Below are 22,698 nucleotides of genomic sequence, written 5' to 3' on the forward strand. Positions count from 1 at the left end.
GAAGAAACTTTCAAAGTTCTTGAAAATGTCTGTTTTGACTGACCTACCTTGTCACAACACAGCGGATTGGCTCAAACAGATTAAGAAAGGACGTAATTCCACAAATGAACTTTTAAGAAGGCACACCTGTTAATTGAAATGCATTCCAGGTGACTACCTCATGAAGAGAATGCCAAGAGTGTGCAAAGCTGTCATCAAGGTGAAGGGTGGCTATTGGAAGAATCTCAAATATAAAATATATTTTGATTTATTTAACACTTTTGTTGGTTACTACATGATTCCATATGTGTTATTTCATAGTTTTTATGTCTTCACTATTATTCTACAATGTAGAAAAGAGTAAAAATAAAGAAAAGTCCTTGAATGAGTAGGTGTTCTAATTTTTTTTTTTTTTACCAGTAGTGAAGTACACTATATTTGACCAGAGCCCAATGGGTTTCCCTATGGGACCTGGTCCAAATTTGTGCACTATATAGGAAAAAGAGTGCCATTTAAGACCCACACATTGAAAACCCTATACACTACCACCTCAGCCAACAGCTCTGTGTTGTTCAACTCCTAATGAACAATGAGCAGGTCATGTTATTGCATGTATGAGATTCATTTAGTCCAAGCAGCAGCACACAGTGATGTTACTACAAGGAAATCAATGTCTCCCTGCTTGTGATTTGCAGATGGACCGGAGGAGAGAGTGTGTCTCTCAAATGACCCCATTCCCTATATAGTGCACTACTTTTGACCAAGGCCCATAGGGACACATGGCGTATGCTAAGCAACTTTGGCTAAACGCTGCTGCTCTGCTCCTCTCACAATACAACTGCTGACCTTGCTGTCTGTCGTAAGAGAGCCAGCCAGGAAGCCACATGCAGCCAAATGGTGGTGGCTGGGGTTGTTTATCAAACCTTTATCATGCTGCTCACACACACGCGCACACAAATGTAGACACATGCACACACACACCAGATAGTGACACCAGTGTGGGTCAGACAGACAGAGAGTGAGCGTGTCGTATCCTCTCTCTCCCAGCCAGCGCCTGATAACCTTCTCATGACAAGTCTCAAATAGCACCCTATTCCCTAAACAGTTAACTACCTTTCTTTGACCAGGGCCCCAAAATAGTGCACTATGTAGGGAATAGGGTGACATTTGGGACAGAGCCTATCTCTCGGCTGGGGGCAGCAGGAGGAGAAATGGGTTGGGTTTCATTTTGGAGAAAAGCTGTTATAACATGTCCGGACGATCTTCAATTGCTTCGACAAAAATACATGATGAAAATTGATATTTAGTCATAACTGACCATTAAACAATTTGAGGTTAATGGCTACTTTAGCTGACTAAACTCCCCTCCATGGTAAAGGTATTACTAATGAACTCCAACAACAGAGTGGAGCAGAGACCAGGCTTTGTTGAATTCAGCTCTGACTACATAAATTCGCCCAAGGTCGATACTTTCCTACTTTTTCAATAAACTTTAATCAAATACAACCACCGACTGTTCGCTCATTGCTGTTGCTCTAAGATGGCAACTCAGCGGAAATGCACATGTGCCAATTGAATCTCAACAAGGAAACAGTCGGTGGTTGAATTTGATTAACATTTATTTCAAAAGTATGGATTTCAGCAAACAAAGATAGGCACGCAAATACGAAGGACAAACATAGGCACAAGTTAAGCGTTTCCTCATTTACATTTTTGGAAGTATTGACCTTGGGGCGAATTGATGTAGTCAGAGCTGAATTCCACAAAGTCTTCCCACTGGGCACACTACATCATTAAAACATGGATAATTGGGTAATATTTGGTTGAGACGTTGATCAATGAGATTACAAGCTATATCCATCCACTCAAAGGGATAGCCAAAAGTTAGTTGAATTTCCAATGTGTTGTCACTATGCTTTCAAACTGTGACGTGGTGAGGTGCAGAGAAGAGACCAGACGAGGAAACAGCGGTTAAGGATAAACATAATACTTTCCTGAGAAATGGTAATGAAAAGATCACAGTAACACTGGGAAAACAACAAACACTAAGTCTCAAACTCACTGAGGAGACAAATGCACACAATTCAAGCTTCAGCAAAGGACAACAGAAAACACACCTATTTTAACAGGGGAATCATAATGAGTAAATAGGACACACCTGAATGTCGTTAATGTCTCTTGGACGGTCTCCACCACCCTCTGGTGACAGGTGGAACCATGACAGTATCCCCCCTTCTAGGAGCGGCTCCAGCCGCGGAGCCAGGGTGACACCAAGTAGTTGGTTGAAGTCCCGAACGAGTCCCGGATCCAGGATGTCCCGGGCAGGCATCCACGCCCGCTCCTCGGGGCCATAGCCCTCCCAGTCCACCAGGTACTGCAGGGTGCCTCCGTTTGCCCATTCGACTGTGGGTGGAACCCCAAGTAGAGACTCAACAACGCCCCAAACAGGGAGCACAAGGCTTTCCAATACCGTGCGACGAACTGGGGCCCACGATCCGAGACAATGTCCTGGGGAAGTCTGTGTAGTCGAAAGACATGGGTAATCATGAGATCAGCGGTCTCCTTCGCTGAGGGCAACTTGTGTAAGGCAATGAAATGGGCTGCCTTGGAGAACCGATCAACGACCACCAGGATAGTGGTAAGCCCTTGGGATTGAGGTAACCCTGTGATAAATAGTCTACGAACAGGTGGGACCAGGGCTGGCTGGGGATGGGCAAAGGTTGGAGCAACCCAGCCGGTCGCTGTCGTGAGGACTTACTTGGGCACAGGTGGAACAGGCTGCAACAAAGGATCTCACATCGTCAATCATGTTGGGCCACCAGAATTTCCATCTCAGGAACTCCAGTGTCCGATTAACCCCTGGATGCCCAGTTAATTTAGAGGAATGTCCCAATTATAGTACTCAAGAACGGGCTGATCGCAGAACATAAATCTGTTAGTGGGACCCCCGCCGGGCTCAGGTTCTCGGGTCTGGGCTTGTCGTACTGTGGTCTCTATACTCCATGACACAGGAGCCACAATCCTGGAGCTGGGGATGATGGGTTCAGAGTCCCTCTCACGTGTTGGCGGGACAGAGCATCTGCTTTCTGATTCTTGTATCCCTGGCGATAGGCTAAAGTGAAGTTGAACCTGCTAAAAAACAGAGCCCGCCTGGCGAGCGTTCAACCTCCTGGCTTCTTGAATGGAGACCACGTTCTAATGGTCCGTCCAGATCACGAAAGGATGAAGTGCCCCCTCCAACTAGTGTCTCCACCCCTCAAGGGCCCACTTGACTGCCAAGAGCTCCAATTTGCCTACATTGTAGTTGCGTTCCTGCTGGCGAGAACCGCTTGGAAAGACTCGGGGGTCCAGCCAAAACGGGTCTGGGACTTGCGGGTTAGGGCAGAGGCGATGCCACCGCACCAAAGTTCTGTATAAAACACCTGTAAAAATTGGCAAACCCGAGGAACCGCTGGACTTGTTTGAGTGAGGCGGGACGGGGCCAGTCAGTGACCACCCTAACTTTAACAGGGTCCATTTGGATGTCGGCGGTAGAGATATTGTGACCCAGGAAAGACACTGGGGATACATGGAACTCACACTTCTCAATCTTGACATATAGTTGACTCTGCAGGAGCCATATCAGGACTTGGCGGATGTGCAGGATGTGTTCCGGAACATATCCCTAAGAGTGTCATTGACCAATGCTTGGAAGACTGCCGGTGAGTTCAATAATCCGTATGGCATGACTAAATACTCATAGTGGCCACTCTGGGTGTTAAAGGCAGTCTTCCATTCATGTCCCTCCCTGATTCTCACCAGATTATAAGCGTTGCGGAAGTCCAGTTTGGTGAAGAATTGTTCCCTCTAGGTCAGCTCCAAGGTGCCAGACATCATGGGTAGGGGGTAACGGTTCTTAACCGTGATCCTGTTCAGCCCTCGGTAGTCGATGCAGGGACGCAGACCTCCATCCTTCTTTCCCACGAAAAAGAAACCCGAACCAGCTGAGGATATTGAGGAGCAAATGCAAAAAAGGTTTTCACTTTGACATTATGTGGTATTGTGTGTAGATTGATGAGGATTTAAAAAAAATATCTATTTTAGAACAAGGCTGTACAAAATGTGGAAAAAGTGAAGGGGTCTGAATACTTTCCGAATGCACTGTGTGTATGCTATCTTGAACATGCACGCTTTAAATGATTTCATAAGAAGAAACTTTAAACTATTTACTGTATTACAAGTAATTTTGAATTGTGTTTGGTTGACAACGGAACAAAATATCAATATTTAAAGGAAATATATCTACTGCTTCGATAGTGCCATCTGAGCCGCTGGTGTAACCAATGTGAAATGGCTAGCTAGTTAGCGGTGGTGCGCGCTAATAGCGTTTCAATCGGTGACATCACTCGCTTTGAGACCTTGAAGTAGTGGTTCCCCTTGCTCTGCAAGGGGATTTTGTGGAGCGATGGGTAACGATGCTTCGTAAGTGACTGTTGTTGATGTGTGCAGAGGTCCCTGGTTCACGCCTGGGTCGGGGCGAGGGGATGGACTAAAGCTATACTGTTACACTGGCTTAATCCCATTCTTTAACGTTTATCTTTGATTTGGAGACATGAATCCAACATTTGATTTGATAACAAGTTAATAGGCTATTTATTGTATTTCCAAAGTGATATTGAAATGTCTTTGGTTGTCAACGCAACCAAATATCAACATTTGAAGGAGATGTATCTTCTGCTTGGATAGACTAAATCAAATTAAACTTTAAATACACTTGATTTAATTTAGTCCATTCTTTAACTGAGATTTTTGATTGAGATGGAGACATCAATTATACATTTGTAGATAAACTAAAATCAAAGCCAGAGTAAGTCAGTGGCACAGATGGAACTATCCAAGCAGAAGATACATCTCTTTCAAACAGAGGTGACATGCCCATAGGGGGAGTGCATGATGCCCATGCCTTCAAATGTTGATATTTGGTTGCATTGACAACCAAACACTATTCAATATCACTAAATATCATTCAATTTTAAATCAACCAGAGCTTGAAACCCTAGGCCTATTGTAATGTGTATTTTTTTGTTAAATTCTGTGTTGAATTGAAACAATAGCTGTGGATGGGAGACCAAATGGTAGCCGTAGATAGAAAAATTCTCCAAAGGAGAACAATACGTTGACACATTACATTTAAACAACGTTGATTTGACCAGTTTGTGCCCAGTGAGGGGTCTCTGCTCCACTCTGTTGGTGGAGTTTATCAGAAACTTCCTTCACCATGGAGTGGAGTTTAGTCAGCTATGGCTACTTTAAACAATCAAAGAAATGTGACCTCAAATCTGTTGTAATGATCTCTATCTGCCGGACAGAAGAGTGAACATTTGATATTTTCTTTCCTCTTTATATTAACACATTTTACTGCCAATAATCTGAAAGGGATTGCCTAGTGTATAGAAAGTGAGTCCAATATGAAACATTACACAGTCCCTTTAAGTACACTTATATAGTATAAAACTCCCCTAGCCCTTCTGGTTCAGGATGTAGGGCTTTAAACAGTATCTGGATAATAGATAGAGCTGAACTCAGACCTTCATTGCCCCTTCCCTTCCCACTTGTAAAAACATGTCAAAACACGTAACATGTAAAAACATGAATGGCTCATTCATGATACAGGTATGACTCTGAGGAAGCCACAGCAGCAGCAACCCAGTCAGAGGCGTAAATCATTATTATGTGCATCCTAAATGGTACCATATTCCCTATATACAGGTATAGGATCTTAATTTGACCTCTCTCTACCTCAGTTTTCTCCTCAATTCATGCACCTTGGTTGGAAAGCGAGGTAGCAGCAGTGATCCATTTTCTCCTTTGATCGCACTGTTGCAGGATAACTTTCCTGCAATTCAGGGAATGTAAAACTTGTAGTGTGTTTGAGGTTAAAAAAGCCTTGTTTGACATTTTTTGGGGGACCTTCAGTGAAACGTGGCTCATTTAGCGAACATCACTAGAATATGTTGATTATTAAAGACACATAGGGAATTGTTTTAATTAAATAAAAAATATTATTAATAGCTGGGCATTTGAAAAGAACACACACCTTGACTAATATGTAACCTATTTAAATATATTACAGGTCTGGACATCAATGACAGAACGAATGGGAATCAAAACAAATCGTTATGGGCGGTGAGAGAGCGCAACATTCTCTCTCTGTCCACTGCAGATGTAGGCTACACAAACCAACCAGACTGCGAGACAGACAGACAGACACCCCTGCACTGTTTCCATGACATGCCCAATTCGAGTCTGGGTGACGTATCTCCGTTAGTGATGTGACGTCGCGGGGCGCTAGATGTAGTGGTTTCTAGCTGCATCTTGTTGACGGTCGGTATTACAGAGGAGAACCGAGAGAAGAGGAGCCGAAACGACCTCATTCAGGCAAGTCTTTTTAATCGGGTTTCGGTACGTGCTTATTTGCTTCTATGTACATGATGAAATGGGTAATGTTATGTATCGGGTGTTGAATTATTTGACGGTTTACCGAAATGGAGGCATGCTTTGAGGGTTTAACAAGCGTTCGCTAATTGTTAACTAGCCTAGGCTAGTTTGCTATGGCTTCACACAGCGCTGGGTGTGTAACAGTAGTGGCTATGCTAACCTAACCTGGCTAATCCGTTTGCCCAGCTCGGATATAACGTACATTTTTGTAGCTAAAGCAATGCTAATTCGAGCTATCGAATTGTCTTTCTCTGTTTTCTGTTACGCGGTCCTCAGATGTGTTGCCATAATAATTGTAACGTTATTGGTTTCCTTACATTTGATACTCAATATATTCGCTTTTTTATGTTTTATTTCCTTAAAGACAAGTATTTATCGATGTTCGAGGTGTAAAATACACCACACAGCCGCCTTTGCCAGCTAATTCTCATGTCGGCTCAACTTGCTGCTACAAGCCGGGTATTTGGTTCTACGTTCAGCTAATGTTAGCTGGCAATTGTAGGTAGCTAACTAGGTCGATAGACAGTCTAGTCGCAGACGGTAGTTTAGCCAGTGAACGTCATTATCAGTGCTGTCTGCATACCAGTGCCATCGTGGCGAGCCAGAGGGAAGGGGGCGGGAGGAATGGAACCGAGCGCAAGCTGTGCGCGGTGTCCTTGCTAGCTACGAAGAAGGGGGTGACACTCCGCGAGATGGAGAAAAAAAAACAGCAATCAACGATATTTTTTTGAGAAATAGTTAGTTTTGTTCGAATATTAATATTGTCTAAAAACCTTTCTTAGCCGAAACTATATTATTTCGTTGCGTGGGAAAAATGTCAGTTTTGGTTGTAAATCCACGCAGGAATCACGGGTGGTGAAGCTTGCATCGCCGCATACCTCCTTGCATTGGTAGTAATGTAATTATTACCATACTGCGACCAAAGCCTGCTCTGTGGTCCGACTTTTTGTACCCCGATAGTGCTAGCTTTGGTGGAAAGATCTGGCGGCGGTGTACTTACTGGTTCTGGTATAATCTAGCTAACGCGTTAGTGTTGTCGCTGTAGTCCGCACACAGCTACATTTGAACTGCCTAAACGCATGTACAGTCTCTTCAGTTGTTATATATATATATATATATATATATATATATATATATATATACACACATTTAACCCCATTTTGTATTTGGCAGCCGATTTTAAATGGATGATATTACAGTATAAAATACATTGGTCACCCACAAGCATAATACGATTGTAGCTTTATTGGAGGGTGGTTGTTTACACCGCCCAATGTTGAGGGTTTCCAGTGAAATGTTGTAGCCACATATATATGTAAATTTTCCTAAAATTGGATTACAATACAATTTCCTGTTAATAAATCCGTCGTTTATAGATGTAGCTAGGTATGAACAGTTTTATTATTTGAATTGATGCAGTGTAAATGCAGCTAGATTCCGGGGCATAGGGAAAATGCCTCGTTCAACATCCATTCCATGTCACGCTGTGCATTTCGATAACAATTGAACCGGTTGAATGAGAGCCTTTATACTCCTTTATCAATTGTTTTCACATAGTTGATGGGGTCAGCGTGGGGTTACCAGCAGAGCAGACGTTGGCTTGAGGACAGCAAGCAGGACAACTGGTGGGGTTGGGGAGGCTGGCTATTTGGTCAATTTAGAGCCATTTGGGCAAATTGTTAATTTGATTACCTAGGCTACACCAAGTGTGAACTTTTTTGTCACAGTATCTAGTGACCGAAAGAAGGCCAGAGAGAATTGCTAGATTCTAGTTGTTGGTTGTCTGGCCACCTGGTTGGTTTTACTTGACAAAACTAGCACTTTCTGTTGGCAATGAAATGGTGTGGTGGGTGAAAACTTGTCATTGCCCCATGGGGTTCAATGACAAGGGCTGAATGGGCAGATGTTTGGGTGGTGAGATATGTTAATAGCCATTTGGCCCCCAATGGGTCTATTGAGCCACTCAACCCCCAACCAGGATAGCCTCCATAAAACATGTAAACACCTTAAACGTTATTTTATGCTCAGAGAAAAACGCATCTGATGGGATGGTCTTCTACTTAGACAAATAATTTCAGATGACATGAAAAAGGCTACATGCAGGCTAAACATAGTTTGAGTTTTACTAGGGAGGGAAAAAATGTAAATGTTCACCCTTCGGTTTGTGTTAACTCCTGAACCATTCCACTCCCCCACTGCCCCACCTCTCGTCCCCTACAGGAAGCAGACATACAGACAACAATCTGAACAGAAACACAGCAGTCTCCACCATGTACCTTTCTGAACACCAGAAGATCTGGAACATTTGACATGAGAATAAAACAAACTAACAAAACCCACATTAACTCAAAGGGTTCTATAAATCCAAGTGAAGCTGGTAGTGGAACGAAACGGACCTCTATCAACGCCGACATGGCCAGTACTCAGACGAGTCTGAAAACCTCATTCAAAGATCTGACCTCGTTCAAGGGCAACATGAAGCGGCTGTACCGAGAGAGGCTAGAGGACGCGCCCATCAAGAAGAGGCTGATGGCTGAGATGAACCTGAAGCGACGCAGCCTAGACACCCTGCCCCAGACCCCCAAGGTGAAGAGGGAGTCTGGGGAGGAGCACACCCAGCCCCGGGAGGCAGATAGAGGCATGGATAGATCCATAGAGATGGACAGTAGAGGGGAGCTCCAGGTATGTGGAGCCAAGGCTCTGGATCTCAGTCCTGGGCTGAAACACACACTGGCTGCCTTCACCCTCAGCAGCCAAAGCTCTCTGGGGGGCCCAGCAGCCTTCTCCGCCCGCTCCGGCCACGAAGCCTCCCCCGAGGTCAGCCCTGATTCCTGCTCCAGCATGGCCCCTCTCCCCTCCCCACCAGTCCTAGGAGGTGGACCCCTCTTGGTGCCCAGCGACAGCTCCACAGAGTTAAGCCACTCCCTTCTAGAGGGTGAATCCATCTCCTGCTTTGCTGTCGGTGGGGAGAAACGCCTCTGCCTCCCCCAGGTGCTCAACTCGGTGCTCCGCGACTTCTCCTTGCAGCAGATCAACGCAGTGTGCGACGAGCTCTACGTGTACTGCTCGCGCTGTGACGGTGAGCAGCTCCACATCCTCAAGGTGCTGGGTATTTTACCCTTCAACGCCCCGTCTTGCGGCCTCATCACCCTTACCGACGCCCAGCGCCTCTGCAACGCCTTGCTCCGCCCGGGGGCTGCCCTGCCCTCTGACCCCAGCACCAAGCGGCCCGGCCAGGGGCTCCTAAAGGAGACAGAGTCTAGCTTCCAGGTGGAGCACCAGTGTCTAGGGAAATGCCAGGGTCTGTTTGTACCCCAGTTCTACACACAGCCCGAGGCGCCCTGTGTTCAGTGCGTGGAGTGCCAGCTGATTTTCTCACCGCAGAAGTTTGTGATGCACTCACACAAGTCCCCGGACAAGAGGACCTGCCACTGGGGCTTTGACTCGGCCAAGTGGCCGTGCTACCTGCAGCTGGGGAGGAAGTATCTGGGAACGCCTGAGGAGCCGCAGCTGAAACTGCTGCTAGAGGACATGAAGGACAAGTTCCACTACAACAGGACCACTGACAAAGTAAGCACTGATTTTCTTATTGTGTGTGTGTGTGTGTGTGTGTCAGACTTTTTATTTTGTCAGTTCGTTTGGTTGCACTGTCGATACAACTACCAATAAATGATATCTATTGAGTCTCTAGAAGCCAGCCCCAACTATGGGTTTCATTAGGTGTGAGTATAAGACAGGGGACTGGTGTCACCCCTCCTGCTGGCTGTAGTGTAGTAGATCCGAGCATTTTGCTGCACCTGCGATAACATATGTAAATTCGTGTACGTGATCAATAAACTGATTTTGAGGAGGGGCGGACAGGATGACCACTGACCAGCTGGTTTCTCGCTCTCTCGGTTGGTCCCAGTGTGTGTGTGTGTGTGTCACGGGGAAGGGCATCATTTGTCTTCCAGGTCAGCTGGAGGTCACTAGAACCATCACTAGACAATAGGCCACAACACTAACTGAACTAGTGGACTCTTTCACAGACCTCTGGGCTTGAATGGATGGGCTGACAATTTACATCCATTGCATCCACCCCGCTACACCCTTCCATATTTAAATTACTTTTAAAGTATTTTGAAGTAATTTAGTTAGTTGATACTTTTAGGGATGGTTTAAAATATATATATAAAAATATATATATATATATATTTGACCGATATCTGATATTTTCCTTGCCAAAAAACGATACCGATACCCAGTATAAATTTTTTTAGCTGCCTTTTTAAGCTGCTAAAAGGCAGCTAGTACAGTTAAATAGTTAACACACACACATGAACGCAGCGGTCTAAGGCACTGCATCTCAGTGCAAGAGGCGTCACTACAGTCCCTGGTTCGAATCCAGGCTGTATCACATCCGGCTGTGATTGGGAGTCCCATAGGGCAGCGCACAATTGGCCCAGCATCGTCCGGGCCGTCATTGTAAATAAGAATTTGTTCTTAACCTTCTTGCCTAGTTAAATAAAGGTTACACACACACCACACTGACCAAAAAGTTATTTTGTTAGCATTTACGTATGTCCCCATTACCAGTAAAACATAATCAAACCCTATTTCTTTCACTTACTTGCTGTGTTGTTTCATTGTTCAGATGTTTCATTCTCAAGCAGGATTTCTATGGAACGCCGTTTGGGTCTTTGCATGTCAAAAAAGGTACAAATAACACTATTTGACGTGTCAAATAAGCTTGTTGACCAATCAGGACCTGAATATGACTGCACGTCACATAATAATTTAATGCATTCATACATGTTTTACATAGTTTAATCAATGTGTAATAACTATCACTCGTATTTCATATGTTACAGGGATTCATCGATACATATGCTATGATGCTGCTAAAGTTGTCTCGCACCTACAGTGCTGGTCATAAAAAAAGCTAGCTAGCTCATGGATGCAAACAATGTTCTTCCCCAAAAACATAGCAAAACAACATAATCTGTTTCAGTAGCTATAGTTAGCTAGCTAACTATTTAGCTAAGTGTCATCAGCTAAAATAACCCTAATTTATAAAACAGTTATTTGATTAATGGTGGTCAGACCCAATAAGGATTAGCCGCAATAGTGGACTTTGCGGTTAGCCTTCAAAATAAAAGTATGGCATAATTATATTTGTATTCATTTGCATCACTGTCAATGACATTTATTTTGAACGCAACCTACAAATTCCACTATTGTGCCTAATCCTTATTGTGGCTAGCTTCATAACAGATAACCCGGTCAGGTCGAGCCTCACTAGCCAGATGAAGCTAGCTGGCTGCTTATAACGTTAACTTTGGGAAACCGAGTTAAGTAGCTGGCTAGCTATTTATTTTCATGAACTGAAGTTCAATTTCAATAGGCGAACAACAAGTGGCAACCTAGCTAATACTTACGCACAAGGATTCCTAAATCATTGCTAAGAATAATGAAAATGACTGCAGTTTCTAATGGTCATTGTTTTCAGGCTGGTTGTATTGGTGCTAGCTAGGTACCAAGCTAAAGCTATCTACCCCAGAAGTTGCGGTTGAACAAATTATGCTTTATTACCAACGCGGTATTGTAAACTCATTGTTCTTCGCCGGTGTTTGCTTGTTTGCAGACTTTTTTGTACAGCTTTGACAGTGCTACTGTATCTTTTTTGATACGCAAAGACCCAAACAGCGTTCCATAGTATATATGTCATGAAGATAATAGCAGCGACGCAATTACTTTGTAACTCCGGTAGGGCAACATCTGAAAAATAGCGCACTTAGTAGTGTGTACCGGTGCTCGTCCAGTCGGCGAAAGCAAACATCACCCGCGACAGAGAACAGTTGATTGTCAAGGGGATGAATTCCATTATCTCGGCTTTAATGGATTTCGCCTTTGAGTTGTCTCGCTGAAATGTTCTTACTCTTTCAAATGACTGCTCGATTTGTTGACTGCTCGATCCACACAGCAGACATTGTGGGCTAGGTTAGGAATGCTGTGTTGCACGTGTAGTGCAAAATTTAGCGTGGTGTCATTGCACGGTAGCTTTGACATCGGCGTTAAACTAGACATGGCATTGGCATTTTTAGCTAATATCGGCCGATTCCCATATGTTCACCGATATATCGGTGAACTCTCATAAATTTGAAAAATATCATGATATGAAATTTAGGCCATCGATTATATGCAACGCAGGACACGCTAGATAAACTAGTAATATCATCAACCATGTGTAGTTATAACTAGTGATTATGATTGATTGATTGATTGTTTTTTATAAGATACGTTTTTTAATAAGATTGTTACGAAAACTTGAAATCGGCCCTAATTAATCGGCCATTCCGATTAATCGGTCGACCTCTAGTTGGAATATAGTGGACAGCACTTTGAATACATTGTTGTTTGACATGACATGACACGACAAATGAATAAGCCAGGAAGGAATTATTGTGACAGGGTAGTGTTGGTCAGTGTTTCCCAGGGGATCCTATATGATGTTACATTATGTTTTCCCATGTAACTATCTAGCTCTCTGGCTAACATATTCATGCTAAGCCTATTCCTTTCTGATTTAGAAGATACCGTTGTACAAACCACATGCCGATCTAGGCGTACACCAGCACTGGTATCCGGCTCTATTAGTTAGCTTATTACTGCGTTGTCGGAACTAGAAGCACAAGTATTTCGCTACACTCGCATTAACATCTGCTAACCATGTGTGTGTGACAAATAAAATTTGATTTGATTTGAGCTACGTTTGCTCTGACTGAATACATTTAGCTAGTGATTAGCGTTAGCGGCTAACACAATTTATTTTAGTCATGTGCTATGAAAAGACAAACTAGCTATTTGCAGACAAACAAACTAATAGTGTCATTATATAACGCTTGAAAGCAGCATCCATGTCACCAACATCTTGACCATACAGACTGCAGAGTGAACGGCAAGTGACGTGTTTGTGACTTCATGGTCGAGCAACAACATGCTCTCCTTGAGTGACGGGGCAGGGCTTGGTGTGGGAACCGGCATGCTATATCCAGGATCCTTGGTCTCTACCCTAACCTTAAACCTTAACCCTTTTAAATGTAAACTTCAATGGGGTAGGGACGTCCCAAGGATCCCAGATAGCAAGGATCAAAGCGGCATACCGGTGTGTGTGTGTATATATAGAAATAATACGATATACCGCCCAACCCTAGTTTAGGGCCCTATAAAATGTTTTTTTTTTTTTTTGACTGATTACAGTTTTTCCCGTTTTTTGCTCTCAAAACCACCAATTTTGAATGTAAAACAACAAAATTTTATGTTTCTAGTCCACAACAATACTTAAAACACATAAGGAGACTTTTGAGGTCTGGAAAAAAATTAATGTGGATTCTTGGGTGTAGTTACCATTTACCATGCAGGAGACCGTTGTTTGGTTAGCAATTTTTCTGTAGCGCTCATGTGATTGCAGAGTTTGCAAAACAAATGGCCACTGGATGTATGCAAATAATCATATCATTCTGCCGTGTAGGCATAGGCTACTTTGTAGTTAACATTTCATTTAGGAGGTTTTCCAAAGCTGTTCCATCTCTACCAGAAGGTTATCATTAGCATCACCGCTAGCAGCTACACAAAGTGGGCATTCCTGTTCCATTTCAGAAAGTTGCAGGAAAATACGAATCACTGGTTCATTTTGTTCATATCTTATGTTTATCTTGGGCAAATTATCTTGGGGTGGCAAGTAGCCTAGTGGTTAGAGCGTTGGGCCAGTAACCCGAAACGTTGCTAGATCGAATCCCCGAGCTGACACGGTAAACATCTGTTGTTCTGACCCTGAACAAGGCAGTTAACCCACTGTTCCTAGGCCGTCATTGTAAATAAGAATTTGATCTTCACTGACATGTCTAGTTAAATCAAGGTTAAATATAAAAAAAAAAGAAAATATTTTTTATAAGTTCATTGCATTTAAGTTTATTTCATATATTTCAATAAAAAATGTTCTATTGTTGAATTATGTTTTAATGTCTTCGCAACGGGGACTAGGCTTAAGATGTTTCCGGGAAACCATCCTTTTGATCTTTTTTTGTACCACCGAGCGGGAAGTGTACCGAAACAGGCAACCCAAGCCCTTGCATGGGGGAATGCCCATGTTGCATCACCACCCCCACCACCAGTGCTTTCCACTAAAGACCAAAACCCAAGGGAGGCTTCTACAGAGCAGAGGGGGTTTTGATGTTTTTTTTCTTTCAGTCATTCTTACAAAAAAAGAAAGTGACAGTGGGAGAGAGAGCAGTGCACAGGCCGGGACCTATAGAAATGTCAGACACCCTGAAGAAGGCACAGGGATGCTGAAACGTTGGTGTTTTACCCAATAAATTACTGGGAGTTTATACATATATAAGGAGTGTGCGACTCTCTTTTGTTTTTATAGCTGAAAACATGAAAAGCTATAGATTGGTTCCCTTCCATTGACTGGTTCACATCCATGTCTCATGTTTTCTTCTTGACCAAACCGGACTATTAAGTGCGTCCCAAATAGCACTCTATTCTCTATACAGTGCACTACTTTTGACCAGGGCCCATAAGTCTGGTGAAAAGTAGTGCGCTATCTATGGAATAGGGTGCCATTTGGGACGCAGGCTCGGTTTTGTATTGTTGAGATAAACACTGACTTTAATTGGTGTTTTCTAGGCCAAGTAATTTGTCTTCACTGTAGCCGCCTGGCACATTATGGGTTAAATAAGAGACTATGGACTCGGAGCAGACAGGCTTTAGTTTCTGTGTGAGTGTGTGTGCAGACAGGTGTGAGAACACTACCTGCTGTACAGTCATTTGGCACTCCCTGTCCGCTGTGTTTGTGTCTGGCAGAAAGAGAGTGAGGTTAGAGAGAATCCCCAGCCTCTCCCTCCCTGTGTGTTTTGAAGTGTGTGCGTGATTCTGCCGGAAATACTGTCTGGTGTCTAGTCTAGTGCCCAAACCACATTCCTACCCCCCTCCCCTTTTTCTCTCTCCCTCTCCTCCCTCGCTCCTTGGCTTGTCTCACTTTCGTCTGAGAGAGTCAGACAGATCGACCTGGGGCCACTCAGTCACGCAGACACGTCTCCACCGCAGAGCAGACTAATCACACACATACACACACACACACACACACATCTACCTTATGGTATATCATGTAGCCTACCGCTGAAGCTGTACGGTGACTGGTTAGGTAAGCCTGTCACATGCTATCCAGTCAGCGGTTCGTGCATATATTATGAGATTTTGTGATGTTTTGGTTAGTTTAGGTGTTTGGCTGTGTTTTTTTTGTGGCTGTTCGCTAGGGCCTGGACGATACCAGTATCGCGAGACTCGTGGCAAGGAAACAAAATACAAAGCAGATTTAACTTCTTGAATGGATCATAAATAATGTTTGAGGCATAAATATCATACCCCCCCAAAAAATGCTAACCTCCCCTGTTATTGTAGTGGTGAGAGGTTAGCATGTCTTGGTATGGTATTTGTGCGTCTGTGACTTTCTCACTCATCATTATTCACGATTCATTCAGGACTTACCGTATTCATGGTAACATCCATATTAATGTAAACGTGTTTAGAAACATATTCTTATTTACAGTAACAGTGACTCCAAAATGACACACTGCATTATTTACCATTCATTTCTATTGGGCACAAAATCATCTGAAACACAACCAAAACAAACAGCAAATGCACCCAACACATTTGTAGAGTCACAAGCTAGATGTAGTCATTGTGTGCTCGGAATACGGGACCAAATACAAAACTGTTTCCTTCTTTAATACACATACACTAAGCGTACAAAACATTAGGAACACCTTTGGGTTATGGTTACCATTTGGGTTAGGATTACCAATTATCAGTCGTTCTCTAGTAATGATAGTGTCAAAGGAGATGTTGGTGAGACAACAGACAGACACTACAACAGATGACTATAACTGGCGGCTCTTTACAGTGTTTGTGTGTTTGGCGTCTGAAACAATGATGTAATGAGCCTGCGGGGATGACAAGCAGCTTACATTTACATTTACATTTAAGTCATTTAGCAGACGCTCTTATCCAGAGCGACTTACAAATTGGTGCATTCACCTTATGACATCCAGTGGAACAGCCACTTTACAATAGTGCATCTAAATCTTTTAAGGGGGGGGGGGTCAGAAGGATTACTTTATCCTATCCTAGGTATTCCTTAAAGAGGTGGGGTTTCAGGTGTCTCCGGAAGGTGGTGATTGACTCCGCTGTCCTGGCGTCGTGAGGGAGTTTGTTCCACCATTGGGGTGCCAGAGCGGCGAACAGTTTTGACTGGGCTGAGCGGGAACTGTACTTCCTCAGTGGTAGGGAGGCGAGCAGGCCAGAGGTGGATGAACGCAGTGCCCTTGTTTGGGTGTAGGGCCTGATCAGAGCCTGAAGGTACTGAGGTGCCGTTCCCCTCACAGCTCCGTAGGCAAGCACCATGGTCTTGTAGCGGATGCGAGCTTCAATTGGAAGCCAGTGGAGAGAGCGGAGGAGCGGGGTGACGTGAGAGAACTTGGGAAGGTTGAACACCAGACGCTTGTACTTCCCTCTCGGACAGACACGCACGCACACAGATTGATAGGGTGGCGTCATCTATGTTGTCTCTGTTCTCTGATTAGAGGAAAGCAGAAATTCCCAGTGTGTGACTCCTCCTTGGCCTAGTTGGCCTGGTTGTGAAATACCTGCTAGTCTGTCTGGAGGGACACAGTGTCCTGATACACACACATTCAGATTAGGAAAAACACTTTGTGACGTACTTGTTAGGATAGTGTGTGAGGCTGGGAACGTTTACATGTCTGTCTGTGTGCCTGGGAGTTGTCCAGAAGAGCCAGCCATGTTGCCCTATACCAATCCACCCCTGTAGTTTTAGCCCTGGCACCATGTCAGCTGTGGTAGACAGACAACACTCCTGTGCGTGTCTGTGTCGGCAGGTCCTAGACGACTGCCGTACAGACAGCAGACAGCTGCTTCTCTATGCTTCCTCTTGGCTATTTACACACCAGTGACTTCATTACCACAGACCAGACCTGCGTTCTGTCTCGCGTGCTCTCTCAAGTTCTCTCTCTCGCGCTTGCTCTCTAATCAATAGGCTTTATTGGCATGGAAAGTGTTACCACATACATTGCCAAAGCAAACAGACACATGTCAATGATAAATCCGCAGATTGATAATAGGAAAAATGAGAATACTCAATAGCAATTAACAGGACAATGCAATAAGAAATGAATGAGGACAATAATGAAATAGTGAGAAAGACACAGGTAGCAATGTTATTACTGTGGTTTGTCATTCTGCTGGTTGTCCCTACGGGTGTGTCAGGATACAGGAAGCTACATGATTTGCAACTAATATGGCAAAAAGTTATTTTTTTCAGATTTTGTTTAAAAATCTTGGTTTTTGTTTTCAATTTTGTGAGGAAGAAAAAAAGATTGCCACTAAGTCTGTGTAGTTCTCGCAGCTCTCTCTCGCTCGACCTCTGAGGGCAGAGTGGGCACAACCTGTCCTCTCTGGGTAGCCAGATCTGCCTGTGATGGCCGGTTTCTATTGCCAGTCTGTGCTCATTGAATCTGTACATAGTCGATGTTTTTCTCAATTTTCTAGCGTGTACCAAATAGCATGGAAGTTTACTTCGATACATTTTCCAATAGGTGATATATTTTGCTTTGTGATAATTTGGTTGGGCCTGATTTTCTGAGTGCTGTCCTGAGGCTTTATTGGGTTGGTAGTGGTTAGTGAACTTATCTTCAGGGCCAGCTGGCCGAGGGGACTCTTCTCTATGGCACCGCATGGCTTTTGAGGGCTTTGTAATTATAGGAGTGGGGGTCACTTGTCTGTCTCTTCCAAATCGTTCTAGACTAGAGCATTCTACTCTCTGCAGAGTTCTCGAACAGATCTTTCCCACTTCGTGTCCGGAGCCCTGCCCCACCACATATTATTATTTTTATTATTATTATTATTATTTTTAAACAGTCAACGTCCCTTAAGGGCCAATTAGAAGACCGTAGCAAAATAAGCATTGAAACGAGACGATAAGTCGATGCTTACATAACTCAGCAGAGACCACTCTCTTGTTTCTGTCTCTCTTTCTCTCTACGCACGGCTCAGACATGCAAAACCCTCATGCAGCAGCATGTTATGAAGCTTCTACTCCTCCCCCCCCCCTCTTATCTCCCACTATTCTCCCAGCTCTCATCTCCCACTATTCTCCCAGGGTTTGTACGGTCATGAAACGCATGGAAAAGTGATGGAATTTTAAAATGGTGTCTTCCAGGCCTGGAAGAGTTTTGTAAAATTATCAAATCCGAAAAGTCATTTAAATTAATTTAATTTCTGTTAATATCAGTTATTTAGGCAAAGTTTAAAAATATTTTATCAATCAAATAAAAATCAACATATCAGTCAGGATCTGAATGACACTTTAGCCCGTCTGGTTGTGCGCATCACCGGCATGTGTTTGTGAGATGTGTGGGCTGTTCCTCAAGGAGAGCGAGACAGTCGGTCAAGAGTGTGCAAAGCTGTCATCAAGGCAAAGGGTGGCTACTTCAAAGAATCTAAAACATATTTTGAATTGTTTAACACTTTTTTGTTGTTGTTGGTTACCACATGATTCCATATGTGTTATTTCATAGTTTTGCTGTCTTCACTATTATTCTACAATGTAGACAATAGTAAAAATAAAGAAACACTTTAATGAGTAGGTGTGTCCAAACGTTGACTGGTACTGTATATCAAGGTTGGTCAACCGTCCTCCAGGAGAGCTAGTGGGCGTGCAGGCTTTTATTACAGTTCCCCTCTAACAAACCACATTTTAGAAATGAGCTGCTCAACCGGACCTTCGCAAACTGTCTCTGATGTGTTTGTGTTTGAGCAGGGCTTGATCAAAAGCCTGCACACCCAGTAGCTCTCCAGCCTTAGGGTTGACCACGTGTGTGTGTGTGTTATACAGTTGACTAACAACAACGACAGGAGATGCGTCCCAGTGTTGTTACCACAATACGCTTACTTTTTTTGTAAATACATAGAGGCACTGCCAATTGTTGATCATGGAAATTTGGTTAAAAGTCCTGGAAAAGTCATGAACTTCCATCTGTCAACATGTGTATGAACCCTGCTCTCCTCTCCCTCTTCTTTCCTCCCCCTCTTTGCTCCTCTGCTCTCTTCTTCTCCTCGTTCAGGGGGAGACTAACCTCACAAGACCTCGTCTGAACGAAATGCTCCGCCTGTTTACAACCCTCATGTTAAGCCAATCACACGCTAGGGCCGGCCTCCTCCCCATGTCTCCCTCTCGCTCCCAGCCTCTCTCTCTCTCCCCCCTCCCCCGTGTGGATGTGTTAGTCTATGGATAGTTTTTAAAACGTTTTTTATTTATTTTCCCTCTGCTGTAATAACAACCTGTTCACAGTTGTGGTTGTAGATGAGAGTCACTACGTTATTTCTAAACAGCCCCAGCTAAGGAAATACTAATGATGTTTTTTGACTGTAACACCAGTGGTTACACTAGTGTTTACACTAGGTGTGTAACGGTTCACCAAACCCATGGTTCAGTACGTGTTGCGGTTTTTGGGTCACGTTTCGGTACAGCTGGAAAATGAAACGCCATTGACAATTTTCCGCAGTCACAATGTTTCTTGCATTGTCTGTTGAGACCGGATTGTTATAATGTGCCTCAAGTTTCCACTCTGATGCTGTGTTTGTAGCCATGTGGGCAGGTGGGAATTTACCAGATGTGAAGTTGTATGTACCAGTTGGATGCGTTCATGTGATTTTGAACTCATTGAGAAATGCCGATTGGCTAATGGACAGCAAACTGTGTCAACCATAAACTAAAAGTACAGCTATCATGCTTGTAGACGAATTATAGAGTTAAAAAAACACATTAATAGATTGCTTTTTATAAATAATGTTTTGTTGCATTTAACTGCAGAAAATGCTTTTTCCTTAGTAGGTGACAGAGGTCACCATGTGGGAGAAGTGGGTGCTCAGGATGATAGACAAGTTTCCCACTAGTAATTACCAGTTTGAGGGCCGTTAAAATTGATTTTTCCCAGTTGTATGTGGTAAATTCCCACTTTCCACTTGGCTACGAACGCACCATGACACTGCTTTCTTCAGTGCCAGATGGGTCCTTGAAGTTGACATTTTAAAATGGTTAGGGAAGGGTTATGGTTAGGGTTCAGGGTAGGGACGATCCAGGATTGCACTGACCATGCCAGATGTGTACTTGTGACTCTCTCTTGTGACTCTGGGGTAATGTGATGGGCTAACACAACACATGGTGCATTGGCCAATTCAATAAAAACTTTGGCTTGCTTATATAGAGCGGGTACTATCTGTTTGCAGAAATGGGTGCAAGAGGGAAGTTCGTAATGTGGGTCGAGCACTTTCATGAGGTGCTGAAACCCTCTCAACCACTGAGAATGGGCGCATATCCGCCGCTATAAACCAAAGACTGTAAAACTATAATGCGCCTACGTATCACCCTTTTTTAATTTCTTTGACCCGGTCAGAATCAGCTGCTTGAATGCAGAAGGGAGACCGTTGTTTTTTTGCGTTTATGTCTTTCTCTGGTATACTGGGGGGGGGGGGGGGGGGGGGGGGGGGGGTCAGCGTAAATATGTCAACATATTGGAGGTGTTGGCAGCTGCATAGGCTATTCTCATTGAGCGTGGCGACATGTTGTTAACATTTTATCCACAACTCTGTCCGTCACCGTTTTAATCTACTGGGAAGCCAACATTTTTCCAAACTGTTGATTTTTAAATGCTGATTTGAGAATCCTCCTGGTTTATCAACCCCACCACTCACCATCGTACAGAACTAGTTCCCGGCTGCGCCTCACAAAAGGACAGTTTGAAATGTGCCAATTAAGATTATACTTTTGAATACGACGTGCGCATAGGCTCTAGTTTTAACGGAATAACCTGAAATGTTTTTTCAGCTCAGATTTACTCGAGGCATTTAGGCCTACAACGCAGCAGAGGCATAGCCTGTTACCTAGTGTTTTTTTTATATTGTAAATATTTTTTTTTATTGTATTCTTTCAGGTTCACGGTCTGAATGGTACGGTACGTGTACCGTTACACCCCTAGTATACACCCTTGTGTTATACTAGGGAAATTGTGTTTCGATAGCTCTTGGGTAATACACGGAGGTAAATCCTGTATGGAAATGCGCCGTAGAATTACTAGGGAAACTTCACTTCTCTCCATAGAGCTATGCTGCTGCCCTGTTGTTTCTGGCAGTGAGGGGCCCTGTCAGGGGGAGGGGGAAGGGGTTCTCTAACTGCAGCTTGCTTCATACGCACTCCAGCCCAGAGCCAACCAGCCAGCCAGGCAGTCAGGCAGCAGACTAAACACACACAAACACGCCTGTTCCCTTGTCTCACTACCTAAAGTCGACAGATAGACAGAGCTGGCTCCAACAACATAAAGGAAGGCGGGAGGATGGAGAGGAGAACATGGAGATGAGGTTGTTAGCATGGAACCAGGGTTGTGTCCCAAATGGCACCCTATTTTCTATATACAGCCTTGTATGAGCCCCAATCAAAAAGTAGTGCACTATATAGAGAATAGGGTGCCATTTTAGAATGCAGACCAGAATAATAATGTGTAGCTCGTGCTAGTAGTACATAAATTAATTGACCAATGAGAAGATTAACTGCCCAGTGTCTAGTCTCCCAGAGCATCCAGAGGGACACACACACACACACACAGGAACATATTGAAACTGCACATACTCTAGTCTCTGTACATCTCTTTTCTCCATCCTTCTCTCCTTCCACCATCTATCTCTCCATTATACATGATGCAAACATGGGAAGAGGGAAAAGACCATATTCCATTAAAGGAATCCTCTTCGCTCCACTTTACTACTCCTATGTTTGCAGCAGGTTCTGTAATGGCTGTCATTTCCACGGGGAAGCGATGATGTGCATCCTAAATAAATGATGCTTTTTATAGTGCACTACTTTTGACCAGTGCCCATTAGGGTCTGGTCAAAAGTAGTGCACTATGAAGGGAATAGGGTCAGGGTCTAAAATGAACACCCGCCACCTGCCAAATGTCGGTAGATTTAGGAATTGGCAGGTAATATGTATATTTCTCCAGCCACGTCGGTGGGTGGTCAGGGCTCCACGGTGCACGCATTTCACTCGCAGTCAAGTATGAGCACATTTCTAGTGAAATGAATGAAGCAGTAGCTGTTTTCAAAGTGTTTCTGTCGTTTTGTTTCGTC

The 22,698-nt window shown here is 43.8% G+C and overlaps 1 protein-coding gene across 2 annotated transcripts in view; it reads left to right on the plus strand.

The window, feature by feature from the left end:
* The first annotated feature begins 6,236 nt into the window (after positions 1-6,236).
* The window catches only part of LOC120020102 (ski-like protein), a 35,685-nt gene continuing 19,223 nt past the window's right edge, over positions 6,237-22,698 (plus strand). The window contains exons 1-2 of one of the 2 annotated variants that reach the window (XM_038963548.1): positions 6,237-6,420; positions 8,677-10,026. In XM_038963548.1, the coding sequence (XP_038819476.1) occupies positions 8,767-10,026 (1,260 nt within the window). In that variant the 5' untranslated portion in view covers positions 6,237-6,420; positions 8,677-8,766. The remainder of the gene's footprint in view (positions 6,421-8,676; positions 10,027-22,698) is intronic. The other variant, XM_038963547.1, reaches the window with a different exon arrangement.

This window comes from Salvelinus namaycush, chromosome 25, assembly GCF_016432855.1.
Source record: "Salvelinus namaycush isolate Seneca chromosome 25, SaNama_1.0, whole genome shotgun sequence".
Taxonomy (NCBI): domain Eukaryota; kingdom Metazoa; phylum Chordata; class Actinopteri; order Salmoniformes; family Salmonidae; genus Salvelinus; species Salvelinus namaycush.